General features: G+C 40.2%; 1 protein-coding gene across 1 annotated transcript in view; it reads right to left on the bottom strand.

The window, feature by feature from the left end:
- LOC126284790 (probable E3 ubiquitin-protein ligase bre1) overlaps positions 1–21,937 on the bottom strand; it is a 339,859-nt gene extending 317,922 nt beyond the window's left edge. Inside the window, exon 1 of the mRNA XM_049983953.1 lies at positions 21,632–21,937. Within this exon, the coding sequence (XP_049839910.1) occupies positions 21,632–21,740 (109 nt within the window). The 5' untranslated portion in view covers positions 21,741–21,937. The remainder of the gene's footprint in view (positions 1–21,631) is intronic.
- Between the last annotated feature and the right edge of the window lie 1,237 nt (positions 21,938–23,174).

Genomic DNA, 23,174 nt, shown 5'->3' with positions numbered 1-23,174 from the left:
GAAATGCTACCTGTGAAGGGGACAGTGAAATATCAAGGGGTAACCTTGGATGAGAAGCTAACTTGGACCCCTCATATTAAGAGTATCTGCTCCAAGGCAAAAAGCAATTTAGTGAGTACCAGGAGGGCTTGTGGCAAAAACTGGGGCTTAAGCCCCAGGGGTATGCATTGGATATACACCACAGTGGTTAGACCTAGGATTTCCTATGGGGCCATGGTGTGGTGGAAGAAGGTAGAACTGCGGGTTGCTACTAGAGAGCTTGCTAAGGTGCAGAGATTGACCATCTTAGCAATAACGGGCGGAATTAGCAGCACACCAACTGCTGGAATGGAAGCCATGCTGGATATGCCTCCACTTCACCTTTGGGTTAAGCTGGAGGCAGCAGCTGGGGCATACAGACTTAAAACTGGCCAAAACTGGATCTCATTCGGATATCCAGAATCACACACTAACATAGTAAGTGAGGTAAATACAGGTATGGCTGGGGAAATGCCCGCTGAGTATATAATAACTCCAAACTGCTTCGATAAGCCTTACAACATAAAAATTGGAAGTAGGGAGCAGTGGGAGAAAACAGTTTGACACTGTACAGGGAACATCGTTTGGTTCACCAATGGGTCGAAAACAGATCAAGTCGTTGGGGCAGGGTTGTACAGGGTTCAGCGAAGACTGGAGAGCAGCATCTTTCTAGGGAAACTGGCCTCTGTATTCCAAGCCAAAATTACTGCAATCAGGGCATGTGTGGAGGAGAATATGAGTAGGTGCAACAATGGCCAAGGCATCTACTTCTATTCAGACAGCCAGGCAGCCCTGAAATCATTGGCAGCTCCTGCAAAAAGATGTAAGATTGTTGCAGATTGCCACAGGGCTCTGGTGGAGCTAGGGGGAAGCAATAGGGTGTACCTAGTGTGGGTCCCTGGCCACTCAGGGATCTGTGGCAATGAACAAGCCGATAAATTGGCTAGGATGGGGGCAACAACTCAATTTACTGGACTGGAACCTGTCTTGACAATCACCAAGGCTATGATCAAATCAGAACTACGGAACTGACTTAGGAAACAGCATGTAGGATATTGGACCAAGGTCCACAAACAAAAACATGGTAAGGTAATGATGCCCAAGCCATGTTTTAAAAGAAGCTCTGTAATCCTGAGATTGAACAGGAAAGAGATCAAACTCATGACTGGACTGATGATTGGCCATAGGAACTTCAAAAAACACCTACACGCAATGGATATAATGGAAGAGGACCCTAAATGTAGGATCTGTGATGAGGGTGAAGAAACAGCATCACACCTAATCTTTGAATGCATGGTATTGGAGAGTAAAAGATACAGAATCTTCGGGACAACTAGACCTGTAGAAATTGTGTCTAACAAAAAACTGGTAGAGGGACTCCTTGCACTATTTAAGGGTACTGGTTGGCTTTACTAGATGTACAGGGAGTGATACCGCAAAATAAACCTAGTTTCGGTGCGGGCAGTGGTGGGTTACATCTAAGCTGTTTTAGCTCTCCTGTTAAAATCAAATCAAATTAAATCCATGTGATTCGAAACAGTGCAGGTGACTCCTGCATGTAATAATGGCAAAAGAATGGACCCACAAAATTACTCACCAGCATCCTTAACACTGGTTTGCTGCAGAAGTGTTGAACGTATTCTGAGTTTGAACATAATAAATCCTAGAGACCTCAAACCTGATGCCCATGTATAAGAATGGTTTTAGAAAGCATTGCTCATGTGAAACTCAGCTTGCCCTTTCCTCACATGATATGCTGCAAACTACAGATGATGGGAAACAGGAAGATTCCATACTTTGGTGATTCCATGTCAGCTGAATGCAGAAAAGTAACATTTTCAACCTGATAATCTCAGATTTCTTTTGGCTTTGGTGCATCAAGTGATCCAGACAAGAGATGGAAAACTGCCAATTGCAGAGATATAAGACAATTGCGAAGAAAGATATAGGGTCTGCAAAGTTCAAAAATTGTGTGAAATTTACATGCATCTGTCTCTACATAAATTACTATAATTCTGGTTCTAATCCACCTACAGCAATGAAACTTGAATCACTGAAAAGTTTTGCATTGGTAAGCAACATGACAGGTTTCAAAAAATTTTCACATTAATGGTCATTGACCTTAACCTCTGACACTCTCCATTCATTTTTTTAAATAAAAAATATTGTATTGCTCCAATACATTACTATAAACATAGTAACTATCAAGCCCACATACCAAAGGCATCATGCTAAAAAATGTATTTTGTCAACATCAGTACACTATCAAACTGCAGAAACTAGCACAAAAATATGAAAACCAAATTATTAAAAAACACATTTAATAATAATTACAATTAACAAGTAATTGTTATAGCAAGAACAAACACAATTTACGGAACATAGTACTTTATAGACCAACATGTACAATACAGGTTGTGTGTAGCATTGAGCACATTGATTTGACAACAGTAATACAGTGTAATGAATAGGCTGAGCACTTGTTTGTGATTGCTTAATAATAATGCTGTTTGTTTGGCAGCTCACCAGAGCATGCCAGGGGGTCAACCCAGTAGTCCATAAGCAGGCCTGTGAACTGTATGAATGCATACTCTTTGAAATTGCTTGCGTCATCAGTGAAGGTACATCACTTCTCCCATATCCTCTGAACAGCCAGCTGCACAGTTCGTTAACACAAAAGTGTGAGCAGTGGCTGTGTAACAGTGGGTGTGCCTAGTAAAAACTTATGGTAACATGCAACTTTACATAGAAATTCCTGCAGTTCCTTAATGTTGGTTGGCCATGCCAAAACTGGAATTGCATCAACACGGTGACACAACAGCTTGACCCCGTGCAAGAAGCCTTGAAATCTAGGTACTCAATAGACAGCTGAAAAGCTAGAGATTTGGGAAGATTACACTTGAGACCAGCAGACTGCAAAACAGAAAACAGCGATTGGAGATTGCTAAGGTGGTCTTCAGTGAAAGAACTCGAAACTCGAGGTAATTGATGCAGCCAGGTACAGAGGCTGTCAGCTGTCCTAAAAAACATTGAAAAATTCCACGTGCACTAGCGATGCCAAAGGCAAGCATTGATATTGGTATAAGCTGAAAGGAGTATTGATAACGAGAAAGTGCCCAGTGTTCTCATACACAGAGAGCTGAATGTACGCTTTAGACAAATCAGTCTTGGAAAACTGGCTGCATGGCAATTTTGCAAGCAACTCATCAGGGCAGGGCAAAGGATATGTATCTATCATGGACTGTGACACTGAAGTCACCATAGAGACAAAGCTTACCGGTTAGTTTCTTAATGGTAACCTCTGGTGTAGCCCATTCACTGAAAGAAATAGGCTGTACGACATTGAGTGATGTCAAATGGTCTAATTCGGCCATGACAGAGTTGTGCAATGTGACAGGCACCTGGAGGGGGGGGGGGGGGGGGGGACAAGGACTGGTGGACTCTTTCGTGGTAATGTGTGCCTGAAAACTGCTAGTACAACCTAGGCCAGGGAAAAACAGAGGTGAAAACTCAGATCAGAGGGACCCCAGTTGCCGATAAAAAACTTGATCTGACACTAAATTTACCTCATGGGCAATGGAAGAACTGAACGCATTAAACACATCTAACCCAAACAGTTCTGCGGTACAGAAATGATCCACAATAAGGAAGATGAGAGGGCAAACAACAGACTCTTAAGAGACAGGAGTGGAGAACTGTTCTAAGATCAGAACCTGCTGTTTACTATAGCTAAACAAGTTCTGTGAAACCTCCGTGAGGAGAGGGGAGTACAAGTCCCTTTATGTTTGTACATTTACTAAAGTCACTGCTGCACTTGTGTCCACTTGCATTTTTAGCAGTTTATTAAACACACACAAATCAATAAACAATTTGTTTGGGGAAACAGTCACTGTAGAGATACAGTTTATGTCCATCGGTACTACTGTATAGGCCATGTAGAAGAGGAGTTATACACCGATGTAGTGTGGCCTTTCTTTCCACGCCTGTCACAAATCGCACAACGCTTAGGGCAAGCAGCATGCTTGTGTTTGGCGAAGCAGTACGAGCAAGATGGAAGGTGAGCATGCACCGCTGCTGTGACGCAGCCTGTTGCTGCTGTGGCCACAACCAATGCTGCCCAATGCGACATTGAGTTGAAGGTTGTACCACTACAACAGCTTCTGAGTCATCCTGAACACTCGCAGCGTCCCTAAGAGGGGTTGTCTGTGCAACTTCCGATACCTCCCCCTTTGCCTGTGGCGAATGACATTTCAAAGGACTGTGCTATGTTGAGCACATCCATAAGCATCAAATTCTTCCATTGAAGTACTTTGGATTCTCACACTGAAGTGCTTTTCTGCAGACTATCCTATCCAGGGCAAGACGAATAATACATCACACACCATGTAATCAGCGTAGGGTTCATGATGGGTACTAGTGACAAATTTATAACAGGGCCAACCCATGTAATTCTGCAGCCTAGGCTTTGTAAGGTTGGTTTGGGTATTTCTGATACCAGTAAAATTCTACACGCACTGCAATGCCATGTATTCCGTCACAGTAATAGGGTGAGACAAGTTTGCACATTTCATTAAATGATAAGCTGGCCAGTTCTTGCATACGTGCAAGTCAGCACAATGACTGATACATATGCAGCAAAAGCTAGGAAAGAAAGAAAGAAAGCCCTACATAGGTTTGCATCACCCATGCAAGAAACCTGAAAATGTTGGCGTAACCATGTCTCTTAGGAGAAGCAGTCTTCAGCCAATTCATCATATGCCAGAAAGGGCAGTGGTTGCACTAATAGGAGAGTAACACGACACCATTTGACTGAAAGCAGTGGCGAAAGCCTGCTGCTGTTCCGTGAAAGCTTTCTGATGGGCAGTGAGATGTTGGAGTATTTCTTCCATCAAAATGTTTGTCAGATGACTTAGCACTGATACTAAGAAGTGGAGAAAATGTAGCCCTCACTTGTCACCAAGTTTGTTATAGCAAGAACAAACCCAATGTATGGAACATAGTACTTCATAGAGCAACACGTAAGATACAGGTTGTGCATAGCACTGAACACATTGACTGGACAACAGTAACTGAGCTTAAAGACTAGGCTGAGCACTCATTAGCGATTGCTTAAATAATGCTGTTTCTTTGGCAGCTCACCAGAGAGCGCCAGAGGACTGACCCAGGTGGCCTCTATCAGCAGACCTGTAAACTACTCTGAAATCGCACACATCATGAGGGAAGGTACATGGGCAGTGTTGTATAAAAGTATGGTTCATACTACTGCAGTATTATTATGAACCATATACAGAGTAGCTGCAAAGAAAAGGCAATACAAAGTGGTTAAATCATGTTTCGCAAGTCTCCAATTAAATCATTAATGTTCACTAGACATAATGCAAGAAGAGGGTATGTCCTTCCAGGAGGTGTCACTGGTTCCAGTCTTGTGAGAATGTCACGCCTTCCTATAACACAAGTGCCTGGTATGATAGGAAACACAAATGACTGAGATGGTCCATGTAGAGCCAATAAGCTGGTCTGTATTTCATCCATTTCTTCTTAAGTTTGTAAGACATATGCAACCCACCAATGACTGCCATACATACGGCCAGGAAATCCATGTATGTCTGTTAACAGAATTTTTTTCCGCATAGAAATCACTGACTCTTCTTTGCTCACTAAATAAGCAGAATATGTCTTTGTTTTTATTATACTATTGTTAATAGGTGTTACACAGTGAACCTTGCGTGTGTCTGGAATCATGCCTGTATTTTCGAAACATTGCTTCAGCTTGAAAATTCTTAACCATGATGGGAAACCAATGTAAAGTCACCATCCAAAAAGTGGTAGCTGTACTTTGGAGTTGGAAAGTGACATTTTAAGAGATTGATTACACCATGCTGGAAAGAACACACACAGAATGTACCATGCTGAAGGCAATCAGATATTTTTGCACATGACACATGTTTATTTAATTAAAATTTGCATATATGTAGTAAGACAGGAGGACCCTACATGCTACTCATTTCTTTGATGAAGCTCAAAGTAAGAAAATAACTGTTTACTCAGTAACAAATGGTCTCTGTGATCGTGACGCACAGTTAGTTAGGATAATAACATAGCGCTTTACAGTACTCATACTCTTCATTGCAAATCAGTTAGAATAATTAATTACTCCAGGATAAATGTCTTTAAGAACAGTTTAATGGAGATGACATGGGATGTAACCTATAATGAATCAAATGCTAACATAAAATTTAATCTATTCCATGATAAATTCATATCATTATTTGAAAATAGCTTTCTACATAAGCAGCCAGAAAGGACAGAAAACATCTCAGTAATAAACCATGGACCACTAGAGAGGTTAAATTATCTTTTGAAAGGAAAATGGAAATGTATCATCTGGCAAGAACTAGTTGGGATCCTGCAGTAGTTGCGCACTACCAAAAATACTCAAAATTAATAAGAAAGGTTATTAAAAAATCAGAGAACATGCAAATTATTTCAGAAATCAGTCCTTCCGACAACAGACTTAAAGCAATTTCAAATGTAGTGAAGCGAGACCCAGACAACCAGCTACAGCAGAACACAACAGCACTATCAAATTGAATGGAAGAGCTGTAAATGATGACCCACTAGTAGCAAATACATTTAATAATCATTTCTTAAATATAGTAAAAATTATAGGAACAAACAGTTCAAGAGCAAAATCACAGTAATATGCTGAAAATGCAACTTTCATAAAATTAAATCACATGAATGTATCACCATCTTCGCCTACTGAAATTAAGAAAATTACACATTTTCTTAGCAAAATAGTATCCTTAGCAAATCACAATTTGGATTTCAGAATGGTTGCTCTACTGAGAACACTATTTACATGTTCACTAACTATATTTTACAAGTAAAAATATAACATCACCTGGTTCTGGTGGCGTTTGCAGTAGAGTACTAAAAATTTGTTCTCATGCAATAAGGTGATAAGAGATATGTCAATAACAACTGACATGTTTCACTGCTGACATCATTTTCCACAATTTTTGAAAAGGTTATGTATTCTACAATAGTATCTCACCTTAGCAAAATAGTATCCTTAGCAAATCACAGTTTGGATTTCAGAATGGTTTCTCTACTGAGAACACCATTTACATGTTCACTAACCATATTTTACAAGCATTAAATAATGCAATAGCACTGGCTGGTACTTTCTGCGACCTCTGTAAGGCATTTGACTGTGTGAATCACAGTATTCTCCTAGATAAATTAACATTTTATGGGACTGATGGTGTAGCCAACCACTGGATAATGCCACATCTAACCAAAAGAATACAGAAAGCTGTACTTAATGATTCAACTAATATAGTCCAGGGACATAATTCCGACTGCAGAAAAATCAATCTCCAAGATTCAATCTTAGATCACTACTGTTCCCCATATATGAAAACGATCTTCCGTCTAGTATACAACAAGCAAAACTAGCTCATTTTGCAGATGACACCAGTATTTTAATCAACCCAAGTAATAAAACAGAAACAGAAGAAATGTTAAACAAAGTTCTTAAAAGTATCACTGACTGGTTTTCTGCAAATGGTCGCACCTTTAATTTATAAAGATTAGTTCTGCATATCTAGAGGTACTACACCAATGACAAGCATAACACGTAGTGAGGAAATAATACATTGGGATCCACACTGATAAGAATTTAAACTGAAAAAAAAAACACATTTTGGGACTCCTAAAATACCTTAGTACAGCCACATTTGTGCTAAGAATCATTGCAAATTTGGGGAGAGGCAAATCAGTAAGTTTGCATATTTTCAATCAGTAATGTCATATCGAATAATGTTCTGGGGTAAGTCATCTTTAAAAACAGGGAAGTCTTCATTGTGCAGAAATGTCCTGTGAGAATAATACGTGCTGCTCACCTACGATCATCTTGCAAACATCTGTTTAAGGAGTTGGGCATTCTGACTACTGATTAACAGTATGTATATTCCCTCATGAAGATTGTTACAAATAATCCACTACAGTGGAATGGGAACAATGAGGTACATAATTACAATGTCAGAAGGAAAAATGACATTCATTACTCCACATTAAAGTTGTCTTTAGCACAAAAAGGGGTGCATAAAGACGCAAAAAAACTTTTCGATCATTTACCCAGTGATACAAAATGTCTGACGAACAGAATTTTTGATAACAAACTGAGAAAGTTTCTCCTTGACAACTCCTTCCATTCTGTAGAAGAATTTCTATTACTGTAATGTGTAAAAGGTGGCGGGTAGAAATTACTAACTCATATTGTGGTGCTTCGAGAATTTCAGGGTAAATACTAGGACCGCTCAGCCTTCCACTGTTTCGAACACAGGATATTTTAGAAGTGAGTGGGACAAACGAATTTGCCCTACTATGCATTGCCTATTTGTATATGCAGGTCAAAAAACAGTTACAAGAAATGATGGACCCGGCGGCCGAACAGCGGCAGACAAGTACCTGCTGTACAGTATACAGAGTTTTCGTGTACGGGTAGAGAAGAACAAGAAAAGTTTATGTACTATTCTGTGCTCTTTAGTATCTGTGTTGATTGTAACAAGACTAATGAACAATTGAATATAGATTTCTATGTTCATTCACATATTGGACTCACTTGAGATAGAGACTTTTAACTTACTTCAGGTCTTGGCTGTGAACGAAGCAAGATAAATGTATGACGTTCATAAATTATTTGGTTATCAAACCAATGATATTTGAATATGTGTAAATGAGTTTAATGTTTAAGGACTAAGTTAGCTTGCAGAAGATGTTGTCTGTGGAATTTGAAAATATAAAGTGATTGAACTGAAAAGTATTCTATGAGTACCCAAATTATTTCAAGGATAGAGAAGTAGTTTAATAAATTCCTTTAACCAGCTGCAGTCTTCAGAGAAGAAGCTTTTGGGAGATCGACGTAGGTGATTACTCAGAGAAGAGGATCGGCTATACACAACGGGCATCTTAACTGACTTGAGAGACGTGTGAGCCTTGCAGCCCAATACCACACTGTCTCTTGTCGTCCGAAAAACGTTAACATATCTGTATTTTTTTTCCTTTTTGTAATAAAAAATTGATATGTTCAGAATGATGTAACTGTATGAACAAATTAGTTTGCAATGTGAATGTATAATGACTCATTCCAAGCCATTACGATCTATCGTGCAAAATATCCATGGAACATGTTACTAACTAACTAGCTACAAATGGGTGGATTGTAACCTGTGAGTTATTCCAGTAGAATGCCTGTACTTCATCCTGAATTGTAAAGCAACAGTCCTATACAAATAAAATATTAATTTACTTTGAGTTCTTTAGGGTTTTTAAAAATCTGTGACTGCTGCTGGATGACACATGAGTGTTGTAGGAGCTGCTGTAAACTCGATGCAGACACCTCAATGAAATAGTATGTTTATCTTGTTATAGTCTGTAGGACTACCCTGCCTGTAGTTAATCAACACTTGTATATAATTTTGTCAGTGCAGTTCATACCAAACAGATAATCAATCAGTTTTGTCAAACTTGGCAATTGGAACATTCACCCAACAAACATGCTGGAAGTGCAAGATTGCATGTAACAAGTGCTACACAGTGTTTTTATGATGGTAATGTGTGTTCTTCACACATTTTTTAGTTATTTCAATTTACACCGATCACCCATTAACTTAAAATTCTTGTGTGAGTCACACCAACAGTATAGGGCCCTACTGGCCAACAAGAATGTAGTGTGGCCACAACTCACAAAATTTTAGGACTCTGATATTTACATCTAGGTATGTATCTTTAGCTGGCCGCTGTGGCCAAGCACTTCCAGGCGCTTCAGTCTGGAACTGCGCTGCTGCTATGGTCACAGATTCAAATCCTGCCTCAGGCATGGATGAGTGTGGTGTCCTTAGGTTAGTTAGGTTTAAGTAGTTCTAAGTCTAGGGGACTGATGACCTCAGATGTTAAGTCCCATAGCGCTCAGAGCCATTTTATGTATCTTTAAATATAAATACAATGCCTTAAGATTGCTCAACCCTAGCAGTTTCTGCTTATGTACTCTAATTTAGTTTTCTTTCGCAAATGCAAAGCTTTTTCTTCCTGGCATCACAAGGCTCACATTATGATCACAGAAAAAATCATGTACATATTGAACAGGTTTTTCATAATGTGTTTAATCTGGGTTTGGATTTTGTGTCACTAATATACCATGTTCTGCTACTAACTGTTTTGCCCTTTGTACCATGTAACCTGATGTGGAAAATTCTTTCATGGTTTTCCTTATATTCCAGCTCTTTGGAAGTACTGTTAAAATTTGTGTTTTATTCAGTTCAGTTTATTGTCATCTATTTTATCATATAGAAAGGGAGAGAGAGAGAGAGAGAGAGAGAGAGAGAGAGAGAGAGAGAGAGAGAGAGAGAGAGAGAGAGAACAATTTATATTTCTAAAAATTAAATGAAATAACATTACTTTTTAATTACACTTTACATTTTAGCACAAATTTGTTATCTTCCATATACATATAGGTTAAATAACAATAGTTCATAAGATTAAATCAAATGATAAGCACTATCTGTTTTGATGACAAAGAAATTCATAAACACTATAGTAACTTTTACTCAACAATAGTGTCTTTAATTCTCTTTTGAATTTATGTAAGTTCTGTAGTTTTTTTTATTCCTATAGGCAAGGCATTGAACTTTATTTTTGGAAGATACACCACATTATTTTTGTACACAGTTTTTTAATGTTTGTTTCTGTGAAAATCATGCCTGTTTCTAGTTTCATAGTTATGTACTTCACTCTTAAGAGTAGAGAATTCTTGATGTGACTTTAGAAAACCTATGGATTCATAAATGAATAAACCAGGAGGGTAAGAATTTTTAATTCCTTAAACAATTCTCTACATGGCTCTCTCTGGCAATACACCTAAAAATTCGAAAGGCTCTCTTTTGGAGTTCATAACAGTTTATTGTACACACTGTATTCCCCAAGGGTACAACACTATACCTTATAAGGCTATGTATATAAGAGTAGTAGGTGCATAATACTTTAAGTTTTCATAAAATATAACAGTATTTAGTAAAATTATTTAATTAGAGAGATAAAAAAATCTACTGGCTCCGAAAGCTTGCCAATTACAACCGTCTTTTCTGTGTGTGTTCTGCTGCCACCTGGTAGTAGATTTTTTATCTATCTAATTCAATAATTTTGTCAATGATTGATTGTTACAGTATTTAGCAAGTTTTTCACTCAATAATTCAACATGATTTCCCCATCTGTACTGTGAAACTTATCTTTCACCGTTTTTTTCACGTTTCTTTTTCCAGCTGTGTCACATAAGTATGCTCCAACACAGAGGAAACTTTTTCAATTTTTGCTTTGGATACTTTTTCCTACACTGAAGTGTCTTTTTCTTCACAGGAGATTCACCTAAAAACTGGAAGCTAGTGTTTCAAGATGGTCAATTTCATCTTTACATAACATTTTCACTGGAAGTGCCTTGCACAGCTGAGGTAACACCTGCAGAAGTTGATGAGTTTTGTGATTTTTGCATTCTATATTTACTGCAAATTTTTCCACCTGGCAATACATTACAGCTATTTTTTACTGTCCACTCCTGAATATTCCTCAAATTCTTTTGTACTATTGCATGACCACCTTCTTTAAATGGATTGGAACAGTACAATTTTGACGTGAAATTTATTTTTTACAAACTTGTACTGAACACTACTTCACAGCGCATGGACACTGCAGCTTAAGTAAACAAGCGCACCCATGAAACAAGCTAATAGTGATTGTTTGAAATCAATATCTGTATGATTGGCTGTTCACAGCAAGAAATTTTTATCAGTTTGTCAGAATAATAGTGACTGCTACTGTCTGCTGTTCCGAAAAAAAAAGAAAAAACTGGATAAGCTGCTTACTGTACTTGGTTAGTGTAGTGATGTAGACGAAATAAATGTTTTGTCATGATGACTCTGGTGTGCCATCTTGATATTTACCATGTTTATAGTAACATATTGGAGCAATAGGACACACCTTTTTTTTTTTCAAAAAAATTCGAGGTGGAGTGTTTTGAGATAATCAAGGTTAAAACATAAGGTCAAGGACCCTGAATTTGAAGATTATTAGAAATCCATCATTTGGCATATCAACGTAAAGCTCTACTCATAAGCTTTTCAGTGATATAAGTTTCATTAGCATAACTGATTAGAACAAGAATTATAGTAATTTATGTTGAGACAGATGCATGTAAATTTCATACAATTTCCAAACTCTGCAGACCTGTAATCTTCACAATTGTCATATACCTCTGCAAACTGGTAGCTTTAGATTTCTTAGGCCTACCTTGATCATTGGATGCACCAAATCTGAAAGAACCTTGAGTGGGTCAGTGTGAGAGCTGCATTGAATTGAAATGGAATGATCCATTTGTAGATTTACAAAAAGTATTTGACATGATGTCCCACCGCAGGCTGTTGATATGGTGCCCCACTGCAGGCTGTTAATAAAAGCATGAGGATACGGAATAGGCTGCCAGACACATGAGTGGCTCAAAGTCTTCTTAAATCCTCAAACAATGGAAAATCCAGGATGGAATGTAACAATTTTAGAGATGGAAAGGTGCTACTCACCATTAACAGAGATACTGTGTTGCAATAGGCACAACAAAAAGATTCACACAATTATAGCTTTTGGCCATTTCGGCCTTTGTCAGCAATAGACTCTCTCTCTCTCTCTCTCTCTCTCTCTCTCTCTCTCTCTCTCACTCACACACACACACACACACACACACACACACACACACACACACACAAACGCATCTTGCACACATGACTGCAGTCTCAGACAACTGAAACCACAATGCGAGCAGCAGCACCGGTGCATGATTGGAGAGGTGACTGGGTGGGAGTAAGGAGGTGGCTGAAGCAGGGAGGGGGAGGGATAGTATGGTGGGGGTGGCGGACAATGAAGTGTTGTAGATTGAACAGAGGGCAGGAGAAAAGGTGAAGAGAGAGGGGGGGGGGGGGGTAGCTAGCAGAAAGGAGAGAAATAAAAGGAACTTAAAGGACTGGGTATGGCGGTGAAATGACAGCTGTGTAATGCTGAAATGGGAACAGAGGAGGCTCGATGGGTTAGGCTAGTGACTGACAAAGGTTGAGGCCAGGAAAGTTACTGGAACATAGGATGTATTGCAAGGAAAGTTCCCATCTGCGCAATTCAGTAAAACTGATGTTGGTGGGAAGGATCCATATGGCACAGGCTGTGAAGGAATCACTGAGATGAGGGATATCATGTTTGTCAGTGTGTCCAGCAACAGGATGGTCCACTTGTTTTTTGGCCACAGTTTGTGGAAGGCCATTCATCCAGATAGACAACTTGTTGGTTGTCATGCCTACATATAATTCAGTACAGTGGATGCAACTTAGCTTGTAAATCACATGATTGGTTTCACAGGTAGCCCTGGCCTTTGGTGGAATAGGTGATGTTAGTGACTGGACTGGAGTAGGTGGTGGTAATAGGATGTATGGGACAGGTCTTGCATCTAGGCCTATTACAGGGGTACGATCCATGAGGTAAGGGATTGCGAGCAAGGGTTGTCTCAGGATGGACGAGTATATTGTGTAGGTTTGGTGGGCGGCGGAATACCACTGTAGGAGGGGTGGGAAGGATAGTGGGCAGAACATTTCTCAATTCAGGGCACGATAAGAGGTAATTGAAACCCTGGAAAAGAATGTAATTCAGTTGCTCCTGTCCCAGATGGTACCGAGTTACGAGGGGAATGCTCCTCTGTGGCCGGACTGTGGGACTTTGGGAGGTGGTGGGAGACTGGAAAGATAAGGCAAGGGAGATTTGTTTTTGTACAAGATTGGGAGGATAATTATGGTCAGTGAAGGCTTCAGTGAGACCCTTGGTATGTTTTGAGAGGGACTGAATATGCGATGACCATGGGTGGTTAGGATGTATGGAAGGGCCTTCTTGGTATGGAATGGGTGGCAGCTGTCGAAGTGGAGGTATTGTTGGTGGTTAGTAGGTTTGATATGGATGGAGGTACTGACATAGCCTTCTCTGAGGTGGACGTTAATATCTAGGAAGGTGGCTTGTTGGGTTGAGTAGAACCAGGTGAAGCCAATGGGGGAGAAGTAGTTGATGTTCTGGAGAAATGTGGTTAGGGTGTCTTGACCTTCAATCCAGATAGCAAAGATGTCATCAATGAATCTGAACCATGTGTGGGGTTTAGGATTCTGGGGTTTTAGGAAGGATTCCTCTACATGGCCCATGAATCGGTTGGCATAGGTTGGTGCCATGCATGTGCCCATAGCTGTTCCCTGGATTTGTTTGTAGGTAATGCCTTCTAAGGAGAACTAATTGTGGGTGAGGATATAGCTGGTCAATGTGAATAGGAAGGAGGTTGTAGGGTGTCTGGAAGGGTAGTGTTCAATAGCAGTAAGGGCATGGGCATTAGGAATGTTAGTGCAGAGGGAAGTGGCATCAACTGTGACAAGTAACTTGTGGCAAAGGGACAGGAACTGTGGAGGGTCGGTGGAGGAAATGGTTGGTATCTTATATATAGGAGGATAGCTTCCGGGTAATAGGTTGAAGGCGTTGGTCTACGAGAGCAGAGATTCTCTCAGTGGAGGCACAGTAACTGGCCACAATGGGTCATCCTGGGTGGTTGGGTTTATGGTCTTTAGGAAGCCTGTAGAAGGTGGGAGTGCAGGGAGTGGTAGGGGTAAATAAAGAGGTAGACTCGGGGGAGAGGTTCTGGGATGAGCCTAAGGATTTGAGTAGTGACTAGAGATCCTGCTGGATTACTGGAATGGGGTCACTGTGGCACAGTTTGTAGATGGGAGTATCTGACAGCTGATGGAGACCTTCCGCCAGGTAATCGTTGAGGTACAAAATAACAGGGGTGGATCCCTTGCTGCAGGTAGGATTATAAGGTCAGGATCAGTTTTTACATGGTGGACTGTGGTTCTTTCTGCAGATTGTAAGCTTAGTTTGGATGTTGAGAAATTTGGAGAATGATGGTTAGGCAAGGTTCGAGGTTAAAAAATTCTGGAAAGTTAACAGGGGGTGGTTTGGAGGCAGTGAGGGTGGATCATGGTTTATAGAGGAGTGAACTGAGTTAGGCAAGGTTCAATATTGGTCTTTGGTTGAGTCTGATTGGTCGGGTTGGTGGCAAAAATGGGTTTCCACTGTAGGGACCGGGAGAAGGAGAGAAGGTTTCTAACAAGTCCTGCATGATTGAATTTGGGAGTGGGGGAAAAGGTGAGGCCTTTGGAAAGGACTGATATTTCTGAGGGACCAAGGCTTCTGGAGGAAAGGTTCATAACTGTTTTGTGGGTCTGTTTAGATTATGGGTTGTGTATGGTGGTGGGGCGAAAGAGAGTGGAGAAGAGAGAGGGTGGGGTAAGTGTAGTAGGTGTGCAAGAAAGGGTTTGTCAGCTGTGAGGGGACGTGGGGCAGGTTTGGAGGTTGTTGTAGAGGTGGTGGACAGTGGTACTCTGAGGTGGGAATAGGAAGTGAGCAGGATGGACAGCTTTTTGAGGTGGTGTTGTGCATGTTGCTCAAGTTCCTGCAGGGCAAGAGTTTCAATGTGTGTTATGTGTTTCAGGAATCTGGGATTACATAGCAGGAGAATTTTGCGGATGGAGAGAAGGTACTGCAAGGAGGACTGGGCTTGGTTGATATGGCTTTGCAGGACTATGTTGGTGAGGGCTAAGGATTGGCGGAATCTGAACAGGTGGAGGTTGTTGTGGAAGGAAGGGTGGCAACCAGAGATGGGTAGTTCGATGGTAAGGCCATTAGGGGGGATTTCATGAGCCAAGCAACAATTCAGGAACAGTATGTGGGACTGGGATCTGGCTAGAAATACGGAAACTTTTCTGTATTGACGCAGATGGAAGGGGCAAGGATCCATTGTGGTGCAAAAAATGCAATAAACTGCGTAAAAAAAAGTAGAATTACGGCCAAAAAATACGCCCAAATACATGCGAAAAATCACGAAAAGGACGAAATGGATGCACAAGGGGGAAAAATGAATGAAATCTGAGGAAGAAGACGATAGTGGAAGGCGAAAAGTCACTAAAATTGGCAAGCAGTCACAAGGATCAAAGTAGAGAATAACTAATAATTAATGAATATATGTACCAGGTGATCAAAAAGTCAGTATAAATTTGAAAACTTAATAAACCACAGAATAATGTAGATAGAGAGGTAAAAATTGACACACATGCTTGGAATGACGTGGGGTTTTATTACAACAACAATAACAACAAAAAACAAAGTTCACAAAATGTCCAACAGATGGCGTTGGACAGCAAAACATCAGTGTCTGCGCATGAGAATCGTGTATAAAAAGAGCTGTAATGAGAGAGAGAATTAGATGCGCCAGCAGTTGCAGCATGTTGACGTTACCTGAAAAGGCGCTTTTAGCGAAGCTGTATTATCAGAACGGGGAACGTGCTAGTTCAGCATTACGATGCTATCACCATAGGAATGGGATTTGAACGGGTAAAGGTCTGTTGACAAATGCAGCTGTGGCGAGAATGATTTCGAAGTTCAAAGCCATGGGTTGTTTAGACGATAGACCCCGTAGTGGCCAACCGAGCACAAGGCGTAATGCTGCTGAGACAGTTCAGGAAGAAATGGAGACTGTAGTGGTTCATCTATGCATGTAGAAGTCAGTGCTTGTGCAGTCGCACGTCGTACCAGCATTTCATACATTACTGTTTGGTTGGCACTGAGGCGTACCCTCCAATGCTATCTGTACAAAATCCATTGGCATCATAATTTAGTGAAGTGAAGGGCATTTGTGGTGTGGGCGTTTCAAAAGGTGGCGGAAGATGACGATTGGTTGAGTAACACGTTGTGTACCGACGAAGCTCATTTCACGCTCCAAGGGTCTGTCAACACCCACAGCTGCAGAATTTGGGCTACCGAAAATCCTATAACTGTCGTGGAAACACCATTGCACAATGAGAAAGTCACGGTATGGGTTGGATTTACTACATTTACCATTATCGGGCCTTTTTTTCTTCAAGAAAATGCGTGATTCTGTTTTTGTAACTGCTACCGTGACGGGTGAGAGGTACGGCGATGTGTTACAGAATAGCATCATCCCCAGCCTGGCTGATAAACACCTGCTGGAACTTACGATGTTTATGCAGGATGGTGCTCCACCCCATATTGCTAGATGCGTGAAAAATCTCTTGCACGCGTCATTTGATGGTAATCGTGAGCCCATCCGCCTCTTTCATCATGCTTGGCCTCCCAGGTCCCCAGACCTCAGTCCATGCGATTATTAGCTTTGGGGTTACCTGAAGTCACAAGTGTATCATGATCGACTGACATCTCTTGGAATGCTGTAAGACAACATCTGACACCAATGCCTCACCACAACTCCGGACATGCTTTACAGTGTTGTTCACAAAATTATTCCTCGACTACAGCTATTGTTGAGGAATTATGGTGGACATATTGAGCATTTCCTGTAAAGAACATCATTTTTGCTTTGCCTTGCTTTGTTATGCTAATTATTCCCATCTCTAATCAGATGAAGTGCCATCTGTCAGACATTTTTTGAACTTTTTGCATTTTGTTGGTTCTAATAAAACCCCATGTCATTCCAAGCATGTGTGTCAACTTGTACCTCTCTATCTACATTTTTCCGTGATTTATTCCGTTTTCAAATTTATACTGACTTTTTGATCACCTGGTATATTACTGTTGGTAGCAGGTTTGAGGCGGATAAGCGTGAAGAAGGGGGTGGCAGATGTGACTGGATGAGGTGGATTTAGTGGGTGTGAACAGGGATAGAACGGAGAAAGTGTGGGAGTGGTTCGTCGGTAGAGATACAAGATCATGTGGCACCGGAAAGGTGTGGGAGAGAACACACAAATATGGGAACTAATGAAGGGAGAGTGATCAGTTTTGAAAGTATAGGATTAATAATATCGGCAGGAGTAATGTGGGACATAAGATGCTGCACCAACAATCAGCGAGGCCTTATGCGCGACCAAGACGGTTGATACAGTGTGGCTCATAAGTAGAGTGCGCAGTGTGGTTTGTAAGGCAACAAGAGAAACACACTGAAGAAAACAAAAAAGGATAAACATTAAGTATGCAAAAGAAAATAGTAATAAAGGAAAACAGCACAGGGTTAGGATCGAAGAAAAGCTGTCAGGCAAAAATCAAACAATGGATAATCCAGGATGGAATGTAACAATATTAGAGAAGGAAAGTTGCTACTAACCATACAGCAGAGATACTGAGTCGCGATAGGCACAACAAAAGGATTCACACAATTATAGCTTCCGGCCATTAAGGCCTTTGTCAGCAAAACACACACACACACACACGCACACACACACATGCACATACACGCACGCGCACACACACACACACACACACACACACACACACACACACACACACACACACACACACACACACTTGTGTGAATCCTTTTGTTGTGCCTCTTGTGACTCAGCATCTCTGCTATATGGTGTCTAGCAACGTAATAATTCTCCAATATTGCTTCTTCTTAAGTGATGGAACCCAGAGACTGGAATGCAGTAGTGGAAAAAGGAAAAACAGTAGAAGGCAATGGCATTGCTGCAGTGGATACACCGGTTCCCGTAAGATCACCGCACTTAAGTGCTGTCGGGCTTGGTTGGCACTTGGATGGATGATCATCCAGGCCGCCATGCACTGTTGCCATTTTTCGGGTGCACTCAGCCTTGTGATACCAATTGAGGAGCTACTTGACCGAATAGTAGAAGCTTCAGTCAAGAACACCATCTTACGACCGGGAGAGTGGTGTGCTTACCCCCACGCCCCTCCTATCCACATCCTCCAACCGACAATGACACAGCAGTCGGATGGCCCCGGTAGGCCACTCGTGGCCTGAAGGCAAGAGTGAATAAGGACTGGAGGAAGGGAATGAAAGATAAAGCTGCCTGCTAGAAAGCATAATTGAATCGTTGGTAACACCTGGTTTAAGAACCGTAAAAGAAGGTTGTATTCATGGAAGAGACCTGGAGACACAGGAGTATTTCAGATTGATTGCATAATGGTTAGACAGATTTAGAAACCAGATTTGAAATTGTAAGACATGTCCAGGGGCAGATGTGGACTCTGACCACAATCTATAGGTTATGAACAGAAGTTTAAACTGAATATACTGGAAAAAAGGTAGGAAATTAAGGAGATGAGATCTCGATAATTTGAAAGAACCAGAAGTTGTTGAGAGTTTCAGATGGGGTATTAGGCAACAGTTGACTAGAAGAGGGAAAATGAATACAGTAGAAGAAGAATGGGTAGCTTTGAGAGATAAAATAGTGACGGCAGCACAGGATCAAATAGGTAAAAGGACAAGGCCTAGTAGAAATCCTTGGCTAACACAAGATATTGAATTTCATTGATGAAAGGAGAAATTTTAAAAATGCAGCAAATGAAGCAGGTGAAAGGGAGTCAAATGTTTAAAAAATGAGATTGACAGTAAGTGCAATATGGCTATGGAGGAATGACTAGAGAGCAAATGTAATGGTTTAAAAACATTTTTCACTAGGAGAAAGATATATAGGCTACCACTGACAGGAAAATGAAAGAGACCTTTAGGGAAAGTACAAGCAGCTGTATGAATACCAAGAGCTCAGATGGAAAACCAGTCATAAACAAAGAAGGGAAAGCTGAAAGATGGAAGTTGTATATAGAGGGTCTATACAAAGGAGGTGAACTTGATAGCAGTATTATAGAAAGGAAAGTGGATGTAGATGAGATAGCAGATATGGTGAGAAGAAATTGACAGAGCTCTGAAAGATATAAGTCAAAACAAGGCCCCAGGGGTACACAATATTCCGTCAGAACTACTGATAGCATTGGGAGAGCCAGCCATGACAAAATTGTCTCAGCTGGTGTGCAAGATGTATGATACAGGTAAAATAACTTCACACTTCCAGAAGAATATAGTAATTCAAATTCCAAAGAAAGCACTTGTTGACAGGTGTGAAAAGTACCGAACTATCAGTTTCATAACCCATGGTTGCAAAAAACTAACACAAATTCTTTACAGAAGAATGGAAAAACTGGTAGAAGCCAACCTCGTGGAAAATCAGTTTGGAGTCAAGAGAAATGCAGGAATACGTGAGACAGTACTTACCCTATGACTTACCTTAGAAGATAGGTTAAGGAAAGACGAACCTATATTTACAGCATTTGTAGCCTTAGAGAAAGTTTTGACAATGTTAAATTGAATACTCTCTTTGAAATTCTAAAGATAGCAGGTGTAAAATAAAGTGAGTGAAAGGCTATTTACAATTTTTACAGAAACAAGAGGGCAGTTTTAAGAGTTGAGAGGCATGAAAGGGAAGCAGCAGTTGAGAGTGAGGTGAGAGAGGATTGTAGCCTATCCCCTGTATTGAGCAAGCAGCAAGACAAACAAAAGAAAAAATTGGAGTAGGATTTAAAGTCCAAGGTGAGGAAATAAAAACTTTAAGGTTTGTCAGCGACACTGTAATTCTGTCAGAGACAGTAAGGGACTTAGAAGAGCAGTGAAATGGAATGGAGGATATAAGATGAACATCAACAAAAGCAAAACAAGGATAATGGAATGTAGTTGAATTAAATGAGGTGATGCTGAGGGAATTAGATTGGGTATCAAGACACTTAAAGTATTAGATGAGTATTGCTATTTCGGCAGCAAAATAATAGCTGAAGTAGTAAGGATATGAAATGTAGACTGGCAATGGCAAGAAAAGCATTGCTGAAGAAGAGAAATTTGTTAACAATGAATAGAGGATTAAGTGCCAGGAAGCCTTTTTTGAAGGTGCTTGTCTGCAGTGTAGCCAGGGGGGTCAATGGAAGCGTCCAATTCCACCCGTATGTATCATAATTGTTGTAACGTTAATCTTCTTTCAGTTCTTCCAAATTTAGAATATTGTAATCATGTGTCACATAACTGGTACGCAATTTTAATTGCAACCTGTAATGATTATGTGCATCACTTGCTGTACTCAGTTCCACAGAGGTGCCTCCTCAAATCGATTTTCTGTTCAGGCTACAGTATAAGATTTATAATCTTATCTCTCTACAATTTACCGTATTCGAAGCCACACTGCTGTGAAATTACTCGTTGCATGGTAATATTCATATTCGATTACGAAATATAGAGGAGAATGAGAGACAAAAGAAGTGCAAAAATCTCTATAACGTATTTTCCGTTTTGCTTAAATGCACTAATTCCAACTTTTATGGAGTTTTAAATACAGTACATGGTATATTATTAATTCAGAGGCGAAACGAGTATATCATTTTATTAGTTACATCTAAAAATTAAAAAACTGAACCGTAAATGTCTTAAGGCCTGCTAGTCCTGAAAATAATTTGGTAAGTAAAAAGTGCATGCAACCGCTTACCATTCAGAAAGCACAATGGTACAAAAATGGTCATTGTGAGTTCCTCATATAATGTGCCATGTAATATTGTTTCTGCTACTAGAAATAACTCGTTTTCTTACGAAATATTATGTTATTGTGTAGCGGATATAACATTTCAATAAACTAAAAAAGTTATTAAACCGTGTATGAACGCTAATTTAAACATTACTTACTTATATTAATTTCATTTTCTCTCAGCACAGCTCGCTCCAAATTTTGTGTCTGCTCATTTATGCCATCTAGAGCTGATAACTCGTCTTCACTAGAATAGCGCCAGTCCATTGCTCTGGTATTATTAAATAAAAAAAAAGTTATTCCAATACTGTTAGAACACACACAAATTCAAAACATGCGCCGTACAACCTACAGTGAACGACTATCGATAATTAGAAAGTCATGCCGCTATTGACACTTCAGGTCGATTCACAACATTCACAACTTGAAAGTCCCGTCACTGACCGGCAACGCCACGTAAAAATCACTTGCGCGTGAGGTCACTAACGTTTCAGTGTTATGTCTGGCTAAGTGGTGTGTGGTATCAACGAAGACGCACGGGCGGTTTACGACTATAGAGGAGAGAGCCATTTGGTTAGATGTTGAACACCATAGGCAACACCATTTTAGAGTTTTTTTTATATTTTGACGACTATGTGGAGATGCATCTTGGAAGACACAGCTGCAACAAGGGAAGTAGCCACGATGTTTCAATTTTATTATCAATTTTATTGTGCCTGATGCACGTTCCATTTAAGCGAGTTTTAACAGGTTCTTTTACTTTTTATTATTCTGACTTCCTAAACCCGCCAATCTTAGTGTTTTACACTATAAATGCCGGCCGCGGTGGTCTCGCGGTTCTAGGCGCGCAGTCCAGAACCGTACGACTGCTACGGTCGCAGGTTCGAATCCTGCCTCGGGCATGGATGTGTGATGTCCTTAGGTTAGTTACGTTTAAGTAGTTCTAAGTTCTAGGGGACTGATCACCACAGCAGTTGAGTCCCATAGTGCTCAGAGCCATTTTTACACTATAAATCAGTGGTTGAGCCGATCTATTTTTAACATTTCCTCCTTATCTGGGTAGACATCTCCAGTTAGTTTCTCCTTAAGGGGGATTTAGATGCTGAAGTATCAATATATTATCCTTAATATAATTATGCAAGATGTAGGAAGTGAATATTATGTTGTCTACATTTTCAGGCAAAGAATTTGCGTTTTGGGAAAATGCTCTGAATTTCTGAACCAAATGTCCAAACGCATTTTCCGAAACTCATCTAGCACAGGAGAGCCTGTAGTTAAACATTTGTTTACTTGTATGTCCTTTATTGTAAGACCCAAGTAGATTGGTTTTTAATGTAAGTGCTTCATATTTTACAATTACATATGGACCTGGACATTCAGTTCCAGGAAGATTTTTATCTTGCTGAACATTCGTTTTATTTTTTTTTTCAAATGCTTTTCCAAAATCTGAATTTGTAAATTCCACCATGACTATTTCTTCCATAGGAACCAATATCAACTGCAATAAACATAATTTACATCCTCCAAAGCTAACAAAAAATTGAGAAAGTGCAACCGTAATTAACAAATTGGGAGTGGCCAATTGATGGAGAAAAAATTCTACATGCTTGCCACTAGCGCTACCAAACAATCCGAGAAGTTTCGTATCTTCCAGAATTCATCAGAAATTCTGTCCCTGTACTATATTGTCGGCATTGGCAT

This window comes from Schistocerca gregaria, chromosome 8 (assembly GCF_023897955.1).
Source record: "Schistocerca gregaria isolate iqSchGreg1 chromosome 8, iqSchGreg1.2, whole genome shotgun sequence".
Classification (NCBI taxonomy): Eukaryota; Metazoa; Arthropoda; class Insecta; order Orthoptera; family Acrididae; genus Schistocerca; species Schistocerca gregaria.
Note: the sequence above shows the minus strand (reverse complement) of the source record. Positions and strands in the feature narration are given on the sequence as shown.